This window comes from Trichomycterus rosablanca, chromosome 3 (genome assembly GCF_030014385.1).
Source record: "Trichomycterus rosablanca isolate fTriRos1 chromosome 3, fTriRos1.hap1, whole genome shotgun sequence".
NCBI classification, from domain to species: domain Eukaryota; kingdom Metazoa; phylum Chordata; class Actinopteri; order Siluriformes; family Trichomycteridae; genus Trichomycterus; species Trichomycterus rosablanca.
The window spans coordinates 1173083-1186161 of NC_085990.1; the positions used below are offsets into that span (position 1 = coordinate 1173083).

Genomic DNA, 13079 nt, shown 5'->3' on the forward strand with positions numbered 1-13079 from the left:
CCCATCAGAAGTAACTGTGGTAAGTATGAGAAGTAATTATGGTACCTGTGGAGCGGCGGAGTGCAGGGGCGCGTGAGGGGACGTCTGGTGCCCGTGTGCAGGGTGCATGTGGCCCGGGTGAGAGTTGTGGTGCCCGTGGCCCTGCGGGTGGTGGTGGCCCGTCTGGGCGTGGCCGTGGTGGTGGGCATGGTGCTGCGGGTAGCCATGGGGCGGGGCCTGCATGTGCTGGTGAGGGTGGGAGTGCAGGTGATGGTGGCCGCCCTGCTCCTGCCTGGACGACATCATGTCCATCATGTGACCCATGGTGTTCATGGTGCCGTTGGTACCGGGAGCCGGATGGTGAGCCAGAGCCGCTTTCAGTCTCTACGGAGGAAAGAAGATAAACAGGAGAGGGACGTCAGATGGAGCCGTACAAACCCCACTGTTCCAAAAAAGTTGGGACGTTTTCATTGTACCGTGCTCTCTCAATTACAGTAGTATTAAAACTCTTTATTTTATTTAATACTTATTTAATAAAAAGCCATTTTATCAGTAGTTGCATCTCTATAAGCTTTGAACGTCTGGATTTAGGCGGTTTTTCCCTTTATTCATGACAGTCGTCTGTGAAGCGCCCTCTTTAGGTCTCTGCAAATTTAAGCTTGGGTTTATGTCTGGGCCACATAAGGACATCCAGAAACTTCCCATGAAGAACTCTGGTGTTGTTTTGGCTGAATACTTCGGGTCATTGACATTAATCCATCCCTCAATTCTCACCGTACCCGCTGCTAAGAATCAATCCGACCGTACCCGCTGCTAAGAATCAATCCGACTACATGATGCTACCACCACCATGTTTCACAGTAGGGATGGTAGAGCCAAGTGAGATGCAGTGAACGTTATTCAGCGGACGTAGCATAGTGCTTTAGATTCAGTCACATTTTTCACTTTAGCTCACTGGTGGCTTCCATCTTGCCACCCCGCTGCAGAAATGGTTGTCCATCCAACAGGTTCTAATGTTTCTGAGTAGGGTTGGATTGCCCTAAGCTTCTTTTCACCCTGCCTAACCCTAAACCTCAACCCTAGCCCTAAACCTCACCTCTAACCCTAAACCTTAACCCTAACCCCAATCCTAAACCTCAACTCTACACTAACCCATAACCCCAATCCTAATCTCAACCCTAAACCACAACCCTAATCCTAAACCTCACCTCTAACCCTAAACCTTAACCCTAACCCTAAAACTCAACTCTAACCCTAAACCTCAACCCTAACCCCAATCCTAAACCTCAACTTTACACTAACCCATAACCCCAATCCTAATCTCAACCCTAAACCACAACCCTAATCCTAAACCTCAACTCTGACCCTAAACCTCAACCATAACCTTAACCCCTAACCAGAAACCCTAACCCTAAACTTCAACCCTAAACCTCAACTCTACACTAACCCATAACCCCAACCGTAACCCTAACCAGAAACCCTAAACCTCAACCCTAACCCCAAACCTCAACGCTACACTAACCCATAACCCCAACCCTAATCTCAACCCTAAACCCTAACCCTAAACCTCAACCATCACCCTAACCCTAAACCCTAACCCTAAACGTCATCCCTAACCCCTAAACGTCAGCCCTAACTCTAAACCCTAACCTCAACCCTAACCCTAAACCTCAACCCTAACCCTAAACCCACCTCCACTCCTGACCAAAGAGTGCAGTGACTAACACACACACCCCCTTCAACATGTGTGCAGTACCCACCGCTTCTTTTCACCTACACCAGGTGGGTTCATATGGAGATCTGTATCGTGCATGGATCAAAGAGTCAGGCACCGATTTCTATTATCCCCCATCTCTATGCAGCACCATCCATCAGCCAGCAGAGGTCTTAACTGCAGCACTTATGAGGAATCCCTATGAAGGACCAACCAATCATCGTCCATGTAGGCGTCCGACCGGTCATTAGCGGAGCCGAGATTCAAACCCACAAACAGAACAAGAATGTGTCGCTACTCTGCTTTACACGCTTTATCTGTCGCTTTACGCTTTACACGCTTTATCAGATAACGGCGTTCCGTTATCTGTCGTCATGCTCTCAGAGCTTCATCCTGGCAACATCAGTTCCCTGTGGGGGCATCGACCACCTCCCCTCCTGTCTCCTCTCCATGGCTTAGCAGAGACCCACGCCGAGGACTCGGTTCAGTCAGAGTTCCTGTGTTCGGCGGGTGTTTACCTGCCCGCGCCCCCCTTCACCCCTGAGCTGTTTTCCTGGGCAGCCGCGTAACCACCGAGACCGTTAGCAAAACCCGCGAGTCCAGTCGCGCGCTGCCAAGACGTGACCGCCGCCGTGATCCGCTCCACAGCAAACGGAGGCGCAATGAAAATAAAATAAAGCGCAGCTCCGTCTGGACACGACGCTTCAGCCTCTCAGACTCGGTCTGGAGAGTAAAAAGAAAGTATTTTTAGAGTGTGTTGAGTCTAGAGCGAGGACGGCGTTTCCATCTCAGCAGCACCGGCGCATTTATTTTATTTTAAAAAAAAAACAAGGAGCAGCCAAATAAAAACGAACGACGTAAGAATCAGTCAGGAATGTAAAGCTTCTCTTAAAGGGACCTTAATATAAAAAACAGGCGCGTTTACCGCTTATCAAAAAATGTTGGGACACCAAACACTGTGTTGCATTATCATTCATTCATTCATTCATTCATTCATGTTTTACCACCGCTTCATCCTGGTCAGGGTCGTGGTGGGTCTGATTCACTGGTGGGTCTGATTCACACACACACACACACACACACTGACAGACTGCAGGTCTTTGTACTGTAGGAGGAAACCGGAGCACCCAGACGAAACCCACACAGACACACGAAGAACATGCCAAACTCCTTAAGAAGGGAATCGAACCCGGTCCCTTCTTCCTTATTAAGGACCAGATCCACTATACTCACTCACTCACTCACTTTCTTAACCGGTTATCCAATCAGGGTCGCGGGGGGTGCTGGAGCCTATCGCAGCTTTTCAATGGGCGCAAGGCACACGGTAATACCCTGGACGGGGCGCCAGTCCATCGCAGGGCCAGATCCACTATAGCCACGTCTAAATACCATGTTATCCTGGTCAGGGTCGCAGTGGGACTTACTATTGGCCGAAAGGCAGGAAACACCCCGGACAGGTCGCCAGTGCATCACGGCACACACACACACATTTCTAGTACCTCAAGTTGTCCTAACTGAACGTCTTTGGACTGTTGGAGGAAACTCCACACAGAAAGGGAATCGAACCCATGAGATGCTGGGGGCTCGAGGGTCCAACACACTCCATGGTGGTGCCCGGGTTTGCCCTGGACGGCTAGCCCATTACTGCTGAGATCTCGGGATCTAGGGTTTGAATCTGAGGTGTACTATCAACCGGTCAGGCATCTGCATGGACGTGATTGGGTAATGTCTAAGGTGGGGTGATGAAACAGCCTAGACATTGTAGGTTGCTTGTCAGTGCGATCTCAATGCAGGTCCCAAGCCTGGATATAAATCATACCAAGGTGCCCAGGTGGCACAGCGAGATATTCCACTAGTCCACCTCTCTCTCCGAGTTCGAATCTCAGCTCTGCTACAGGTTGGCTGGGTGCAGACGGTGCAGCAGACAAAATCGTCCACTAGCCTGCTGGGCGGGAAAAGACGGGAATAAAAAGTGGGCGGTTAGTAGCCTGAGGCGCCTGTACAGAAGTGGAGGAACGTGGAGATCAGTGCGTGACTCTCCATGTGTGAGACCGACCTCACACGCTGATCCACCGAAGTACAGGCGAATAAGAAGGGGTCGTATCGGAGGGAGGGCGTGTCAGGAGAATTTACCCTCCTCGTACACCATCGGGGTTTCCAGCAGAAGACGAGGAACTGGCTATGACTAAACTGGGAGCAAAAGGAAGAAAATGTAGAAATAAAATAGAAAAAACATCCAGTGAGCAGCAGTGAAGGCTCACTGAAAGAAAGAGGTTCTTGGCATGTTCCACTGCTGGACGTTTCGCTTCAGGAATGAATTGGGGTAAAACATGGGTGGGTAGGTTGGTGCGGGTTCATGGGCGGGTAGGTTGGCGTGCAGCTAGCAGAGCTAGGTTACGTGTGGAGGCGGCGATGTGGTTGGCAGCTCGGAGATGCGTGGGAATGGAAAGAGCTGGAACTGGGCGGCTCCCTTCACGGGGCATCAAACCATCGAATGATGTGGGTTTATTTTGGTAAATAGCAACAGTGACATGACGTCTGTTCCTGGTGCCACTCTGCACTCGGGTTCTACTGAGCTGAAGGAACAGAATTTATTTAATAATAATGATCTGTGCAGTTTGTAATGGGCGTGGCTGAAACTTTATCATAGCCACTTCTTCTGCTGGAGACCCTGATGGTGTACGAGGAGGGTATATTCTCCTGACAGCGCTTGTGCTCTAGCAGTATATCCTGCTGCACCAGTGGAAACCCACACAGACACAGGGAGAACATGGGAATCAAACCCATGACCTTATGCTCTGATGCAATGTTGCCACATATCAGGCACAGTTTTATTCACTCCTATTTCTATCTGGGTTTGGGACTTGCACTGAGAGCACACCGACTGTTCTGTTCTGTTCTGTTTTGTTTGGTTCTGTTCTGTTTTGTTTGGTTCTGCTCTTTGGTTCTGCTCTTTGGTTCTGTTTTGTTCTCTGTTTGGTTCTGTTCTGTTTTGTTTGGTTCTGCTCTTTGGTTCTGCTCTTTGGTTCTGTTTTGTTCTCTGTTTGGTTCTGTTCTGTTTGGTTCTGTTTTCTTCTCTGTTTGGTTCTGTTATGTTTGGTTCTGTTTTCTTCTCTGTTTGGTTCTGTTATGTTTGGTTCTGTTTTCTTCTCTGTTTGGTTCTGTTATGTTTGGTTCTGTTTTGTGTTTGGTTCTGTTTTCTTCTCTGTTTGGTTCTGTTATGTTTGGTTCTGTTTTGTGTTTGGTTCTGTTCTGGTTGGTTCTATTCTGTTTTGTTTGGTTCTGTTTGGTTCTGTTTTGTTTGGTTCTGTTCTGCTTGGTTTTGTTCTGTTCTGTTCTGTTTGGTTTTGTTCTGTTTTCTGTTTGGTTTGGTTCTGTTTGGTGCTGTTCTGTTTGGTTCTGTTTTGTGTTGTTCTGTTTTCTGTTTGGTTCTGTTCTGTTTGGTTCTGTTCTGGTTGGTTCTGTTCTGTTTTGTTTGGTTCTGTTTGGTTTGGTTGTGTTCTGTTTGGTTTTGTTCTGTTCTGTTCTGTTTTGTTTGGTTCTGTTCTGTTTGGTTCTGTTCTGTAGTAATCACTCGTGTCTGAGAGACGCTTATAGTCCTGATTTAGCTCCATCTGATTTTGGAGGCTGGAAGAAGCTTTAAGGGGAAGAAGATTTCCATGTGATGATGATGATATGAAAGCAGCGGGGCATCAGTGGCTACGAGCATTGCTGACAGCATTAAAAAGTTGGTACGATGCTGGAAAATACACCGGAAAGCGACGATGTAGAAAACTGATGGATTTTGTTTTTACATTCTTAATAAATAAAGTTTAAAAAAAGTGCGGAAACTTTTTGAAGAACCTTGTAAATCATCTGTAATGGAAACGAAGACCCGAAACGAAGCGTAGCTCAGTACTGAAGTATTTCAGCTCTGATACGACATGAACTCGACTTTGTTTGGGCTCTTCCTGCGAGAGTGGGAGTGATAGTGGAGGAGGAGGAGGACGGGTAAATGATGCCGCGCTCTGATGTAAACCAGCTGGACTGATAGATTAGATCTCTTCACACTCGTTTATTTCTGCATTTTCTCCCTTTTTCTCCCAATTTAGTTGTAGCCAGTTCCTCTTCCTCTGCTGGAGACCCCGATGTACAAGGTGTACAAGGAGGGTTTATTCTCCTGACACGCCCTCCCTCATGTTTTCATCGTGGTCTCATGGGTCTTGGTGTTCATAAAGCTTACTTGTGCACGGAAAATTGCTTATTATTATTATTATTATTATTATTATAATAATTATTATTATTATTAAACCGATGCTTAAAAGTGATCGACACGTCTGTATAATGTCTCTTACGTTCAGTGATTGAGTGACGCTAACCGATTCACGCCGGCGTTTAACGTCAGAACTTGAGGCCCTGCGTATCGTGTCCATCCGCTTTCAAAACATAAGAGACGCTGGAGTGTGTCAGAAGCACCGAAAGCCGAGGCAGCGCCATCCGTCCTCCCGCCCGCCTGACATATATTGGGGTCAAAGGGCAGGAAAACAACGCTGACTGAGCGGACCACCCATCGACCGGCGGCAGGCTAGCAACCGTGCAGCTGTGCACCTATCTCACTGTCCATCAGCCACACCGTAGGGTCCCCGCGTTTCCCACGCGATGGAATGTCACCATCCGGGGGCCCCGCCGGACTGACGAGCACCAGGCCAGCGCCGGCGAGAGCGCCTCTCGAGGGGGGAGGGGTGTAGCGGGTACCGCAGCTCCTCTCTTTTATCCTCGGATGCTGTCAGTATGCTAATGCAATCAAGCAACCGCTCCGGAGCCGGGGCGGGGCCCCCAGGGGTCGGATAAGAGCGCACGCCACAGAGAACTGTACCAGGCGGACAGGCACACGCCGCGCAGTGTTTACATTGTGTTACACACACAGATCACGATACACACTCCATACATCATGAAAAAGGGTCGAAAAGGCATAAGAAAATGTCTTACACATTTAAAAATTAATAATTATTTAATATTTATAACACGACCTCGTTTCACCAATAAACCAGCACCAAGTCTTCTCCTATAATATCTTACAGATACTCTCTTGATTGCCCTCTTGCCCCCTCCAGCTGTTATAGGGTTTAAATCAGGGCGCTGAGCTCGATTCTGTTCCCAGTAAACCAGTAAACGACTTGTGTTTTGAATCCTGGTCCTGTCGTTCCTGCTGGAGGATCCAACGACGACCCACTGACTCACCCGCTTATCCAGTCATGATCACTTTTTGGCAAGTTCGGCATAAAAAACAAAGACTAATGCTGGAGAGAACCCGAAATGATGGAGGGTCTGCATTTACATTTTATCCAAAATAACTTACAATCATCACTGAATACAATTCAAGCAATCAAGGGTGAAGGGCCTCGCTCAGGGGTCCAACAGTGGCTGTGTAATGGTACCTAATACCTAGTCGAGACGAATCGGTCATCTTCTAGTCCTTCATCAGTGGTCACAGGACGCTGCCCACGGGGCACTGTTGGCTGGATATTTTCGGTTGGTGGACTATTCTCAGTCCAGCAGCGCTGCTGTGTCTGATCCACTCATACCAGCACAACACACACTAACACACCACCACCATGTCAGTGTCACTGCAGAGCTGAGAATGATCCACCACCTAAATAATACCTGCTCTGTGGGGGTCCTGACCATTGAAGAACAGGGTGAAAGGGGGTAACAAAGCATGTAGAGAAACAGATGGACTACAGTCAGTAATTGTAGAACTACAAAGTGCTTCTATATGGTAAGTGGAGCTGATAACATGGACAGTGAGTGTAGAAACAAGGAGGTGGTTTTAATGTTATGGCTTTTTTCTATAACTGAGATCAGCAGTAAATTTCGTCCTACCCGCTTCTCGTTTACAACCAACGATCACGTCCAGGTTCCATCGAAATGAATTTTCACGATGAGGAATCCAAAACCAAACAGCAACACAAATCCGTTCCCATGTCCAAAAATAAGAATAAAAAATAATAAGGTCCCGTTCCTCAGCGCCGCGTCTCCCTTCCGACTCGTCCCGTTAATGCTCGGCTCTCTCGGACATCTGCCATTATATCCGGTGCGTCCGACACCCGCTTAAATCCCGTATGACGTTAGCGGTGAGCGCAGGCCGGCGCGGTGGGAGCGTATGGCGTAGCCTCATCAGGCGTGATGATGAGGTGCAGCAGACATTAAAGCAGGACGAGCTGACTGTGCTAATCGCGCAGACCTGAAGCAGCAGCCGCCTGAGCCCGTAATAACAGTCCCGCTCTCGCCTGGACGCCCGCCGCTAAAACACTCATTATCCCGCCGCAGGTGGAGGCCTGTGAGGACACGGCGGCTTCCATCCCCTGCTCTCCTTCTCTGAGATAAATGCTGGTTTTAAGAACACCTCCCCTGCCTTCACATGTCCATGCAGATGCCCGACCGGTTGATAGCACCGCTGAGATTCGAACCCTAGTGCGCCACCCGACTTAATTCTACGATTGCCTCATCTGAGGGAGGGAGGATCGTAGGGATTCCTCATATCTGCTGCAGGTACGCCCTCTGCTGGCTGATCGATGGTGTTGCACAGAGACGGGGGATGATGGAGATCAGTGCGTGACTCTCTGTGCACGATACAGATCTCCGTATGAACCCTGGTGCAGAATTGTAATTGGTTTTATAATAGCATATATATATATATATACTGTATATATATACTGTATATATATATAAAATGGGGGTGTGGTGAGTAGTTTGGGGTGTGGTGAGTGTGTTGGGGTGCGGTGGGTGGTTTGGGATGAGGGCTCGGGTTCAGAGGAATGAAAGGAAAGACTTCATATCAATAAAAGAGAGAAAGCGCCACGCCCACTGCTTCAGGAATAAATCAGACTAGATGAGGTCAGCAGGAGACGGTGGGTAGAAGTGGAGCGGGTGTGTGTGTGTGTGTGTGTGTGTGTGTGTGTGTGTGTGTGTGATCATTTATCCCATAACCTAATACCTGTTACTGCACATCACTCTCTGATCTGCTACCAATTCAATACCAATCCATCACACACACACACACACACACACACACACACACACACACACACAGTATCTCCAATTAACCTGACTGCATGTCTTTGTACTATGGGAGGAAATCGGAGCTCCCGGAGGAAACTCCCACTGCACCACTGTGCCAACCACAGGTGTTTTCACCACCTTCCTTTATTTTCCTGTTCATTATTATTATTATAATATTATTATTATTATGATATTATGATATTATTATTTTTAGTGTTATTATTATTATATTATTATTATTATTATTATTATTATTATTATATTATTATTATTGCTATTATTATCATTATTATTATTTTATTATTATTATTTTATTGCTATTATATTATTATTATTATTATTATTATTATTATTGCTACTATTAATGTTATTATTATTATTATAATTATTGTTATTACTAATATTATTATTATTTTTATTTTTATTATTAGTGCTATTATTATTATTAATTATTTTTATTATTATTATTATTAATTATTATAATAATAATAATTATTATTATTATTAATTATTATTATTATTATTGTTATTATTATTGCTATTATTATTATTAATAATATTATTGTTATTAATATTGCTATTATTATTATTATTATTTTTATTTATTTTTTTATTATTATTATTATTATTTATATTATTTATTATTGCTATTATTCTGCACCAATAAATTTATTTTGTACGAATTTCACCACAAACGTCCTAAATGTTTGCCTGAATCTTCTTCTGTTATTACGCTCTATGTTTTATATTTTAAATTATAATTTTCAGATCCTGACCTTCCACCCATCCCGAATCTTTAGGACCCAGACTGGACTTGGACTGGACTGGACTACGTACCCATAACCGAGCCTTGGCTTTCCTGCCACCACTTCCTGTCTCTTAATGGACTCTTGAGTATGAAACGCCCATCTGGACCCTGATCGCCCCAAACCCTCTCAGTTTCAGCAGTGGTGTACCCAGCGAGCGTACCCCCGCCACACCCATTAGCTCATTTTACGAGCCCCCGCTCCCCACACCCCACCATCACCACCCCACTTAGCCGAGCTCTGCCAGCAGCTGTGAGCTGGGAACCACTTAACTGATTTCATATGGGAGAGCTTTTTACTGGAGGAGGGGGAGCGGGGGGCACAAAAAATCTGGTACCACTTTAGCCAGGCTGTGTGCCACGCTACGAGTGCCAGGGAGGGTTTTTAGAACCGAACGTGTTTGTTTTGTAGTTAAAAAACAGGTAAAATCGACCCGGTTACTCTAATAAAGAGCTAAAAATGATACAGATCAAAGAGATCAAAGAACCAAGAACCTCCAGCATCCTGCACAGAGACCCTGACCTCAGCCCCACTCAACAGCTCTGGGATGAACCGGAACACCGACTGATCGATCAGTGCCCAGCCATACAAATGCGGGCACAAATTCCCACACACAGACTCACTTCAGAGTCTTCTAAGAAGCTTCTCAGAAACAGAAGAGTGGTTGCAGAAAAGATCACACGTGCTCAGGTGGTGCAGCGGGACAACCGTCCGAGTTCAAATCTCAGCTCTGCTACCGGTCAGCTGGGCGCCCCTAGCAGGCACAGTTGGCAGGGACTAAAAAGTGGGACCCTGGTTAGTAGACTGAGGCACCTGTACAGAAGTGGAGGAACGTGGAGATCAGCGCGTGACTCTCCATGTGTGGGACCGACCTCACGCACCGATCCACAGAAGTACAGGGGGGATAAGAAGGGGTCAGAGGAGCGTGCACGCGTCTGAGGGAGGGCGTGTCAGGAGAATATACCCTCCTCGTACACCATCAAGGTCTCCAGCAGAGGAAGAGGAACTGGCTATGACTAAACTGGGATCAAATTTAATAACAGCACGGCGTCAAAAATTCTAAGTCATGAAAATTTAAAGGTGTGTCGGTCCTGCCCAAAAAGCTCCTGATAAACTATTCCCAACCTGACGTCGCTTTCAGGTGCAGATCGGAACTTAGCGATGCTTATGTGCTGAGCTGTTGTTGATCCTAGACATCCCCCACCCTAAATCATATGTGAGTTGTTTAAAGCACTGTGTCCTACGGCAGGACCGGCCGTATGCCCGGGTCCACTGATCCATGAGGTGGAGACATGGACCTCCGTTAGCTGAATAAACGGTTCTCGGTGGAAAAGCTTCAGAAAACCGTTTTCTCTCCCCTCGTCCCCAAAAAAAGTAATAATAATAATAAAGCCGGAGCCTCGGGGTGGGCGCGGCAGGAGAGACCTAATCAGGCTCAGTTACCAAAGTATAAACACACAGAGCGCCGGGACTAACTGAGGGTAACCAGCTGGAATCACTGCGACTCTTTATACACACGCACACACGTCCAGCGCTTCATCACAACCACAATCACAACCACAGTTACAACCACAGTTACAATCACAGTTACAATCACAATTACCACCACAATTACAACCACAATCACAATTACAACCACAGTTACAATCACAGTTACAACCACAATTACAACCACAATCACATTTACAACCACAATCACAACCACAGTTACAACCACAGTTACAATCACAGTTACAACCACAGTTACAATCACAATTACCACCACAATTACAACCACAATCACAATTACAATCACAATTACAACCACAATCACAATTACAACCACAGTTACAATCACAATTACCACCACAATTACAACCACAATCACAATTACCACCACAATTACATCCACAGTTACAACCACAATTACAATCACAGTTACAACCACAATTACAATCACAGTTACAACCACAGTTACAACCACAATCACATTTACAACCACAATCACAACCACAGTTACAACCACAGTTACAATCACAGTTACAACCACAGTTACAATCACAATTACCACCACAATTACAACCACAATCACAATTACAATCACAATTACAACCACAATCACAATTACAACCACAGTTACAATCACAATTACCACCACAATTACAACCACAATCACAATTACCACCACAATTACATCCACAGTTACAACCACAATTACAATCACAGTTACAACCACAATTACCACCACAATTACATCCACAGTTACAACCACAATTACAATCACAGTTACAACCACAGTTACAACCACAATCACAAACACAATCACAAACACAATTACAACCACAGTTACAATCTCAATCACAGTTACAACCACAATTACAATCACAGGGACTCAGTCATGCTGGAACACACTGGGAAAGGACCTTCCCTAAACTGTTAGCTATACAGTGCCTTGCAAAAGTATTCGGCCCCCTTGAACTTTTCAACCTTTTGCCACATTTCAGGCTTCAAACATAACGATATGAAATTGTAATTTTTTGTGAAGAATCAACAACAAGTGGGACACAATCGTGAAGTGGAACGAAATTTATTAGATATTTTAAACTTTTTTTAGAAATAAAAAACTGAAAAGTGGGGCGTGCAATATTATTCAGCCCCCTTGCGTTAATACTTTGTAGCTCCACCTTTTGCTGCGATTACAGCTGCAAGTCGCTTGGGGTATGTCTCTATCAGTTTTGCACATCGAGAGACTGAAATTTTTGCCCATTCTTCCTTGCAAAACAGCTCGAGCTCAGTGAGGTTGGATGGAGAGCGTTTGTGAACAGCAGTTTTCAGCTCTTTCCACAGATTCTCGATGGGATTCAGGTCTGGACTTTGATTTGGCCATTCTAACACCTGGATACGTTTATTTGTGAACCATTCCATTGTAGATTTTGCTTTATGTTTTGGATCATTGTCTCGTTGGAAGATAAATCACCGTCCCAGTCTCAGGTCTTTTGCAGACTGCAACAGGTTTTCTTCCAGAATGGTCCTGTATTTGGCTCCATCCATCTTCCCATCAATTTTAACCATCTTCCCTGTCCCTGCTGAAGAAAAGCAGGCCCAAACCATGATGCTGCCACCACCATGTTTGACAGTGGGGATGGTGTGTTCAGGGTGATGAGCTGTGTTGCTTTTACGCCAAACATAACGTTTTGCATTGTGGCCAAAAAGTTCGATTTTGGTTTCATCTGACCAGAGCACCTTCTTCCACATGTTTGGTGTGTCTCCCAGGTGACTTTTTATAGATATCTTTGAGAAATGGCTTTCTTCTTGCCACTCTTCCATAAAGGCCAGATTTGTGCAGTGTACGACTGATTGTGTCCTATGGACAGAGTCTCCCACCTCAGCTGTAGATCTCTGCAGTTCATTCAGAGTGATCATGGGCCTCTTGGCTGCATCTCTGATCAGTCTTCTCCTTGTTTGAGCTGAAAGTTTAGAGGGACGGCCGGGTCTTGGTAGATTTGCAGTGGTCTGATACTCCTTCCATTTCAATATGATCGCTTGCACAGTGCTCCTTG

The 13079-nt window shown here is 45.8% G+C and overlaps 1 protein-coding gene across 1 annotated transcript in view; it reads right to left on the reverse strand.

Moving 5' to 3' along the window:
- Positions 1 to 13079, reverse strand: part of creb5b (cAMP responsive element binding protein 5b) — a 72771-nt gene that overhangs the window by 4469 nt on the left and 55223 nt on the right. The window contains exon 8 of the mRNA XM_062991660.1: positions 46 to 363. Coding sequence (XP_062847730.1) covers positions 46 to 363 — 318 coding nt within the window. The remainder of the gene's footprint in view (positions 1 to 45; positions 364 to 13079) is intronic.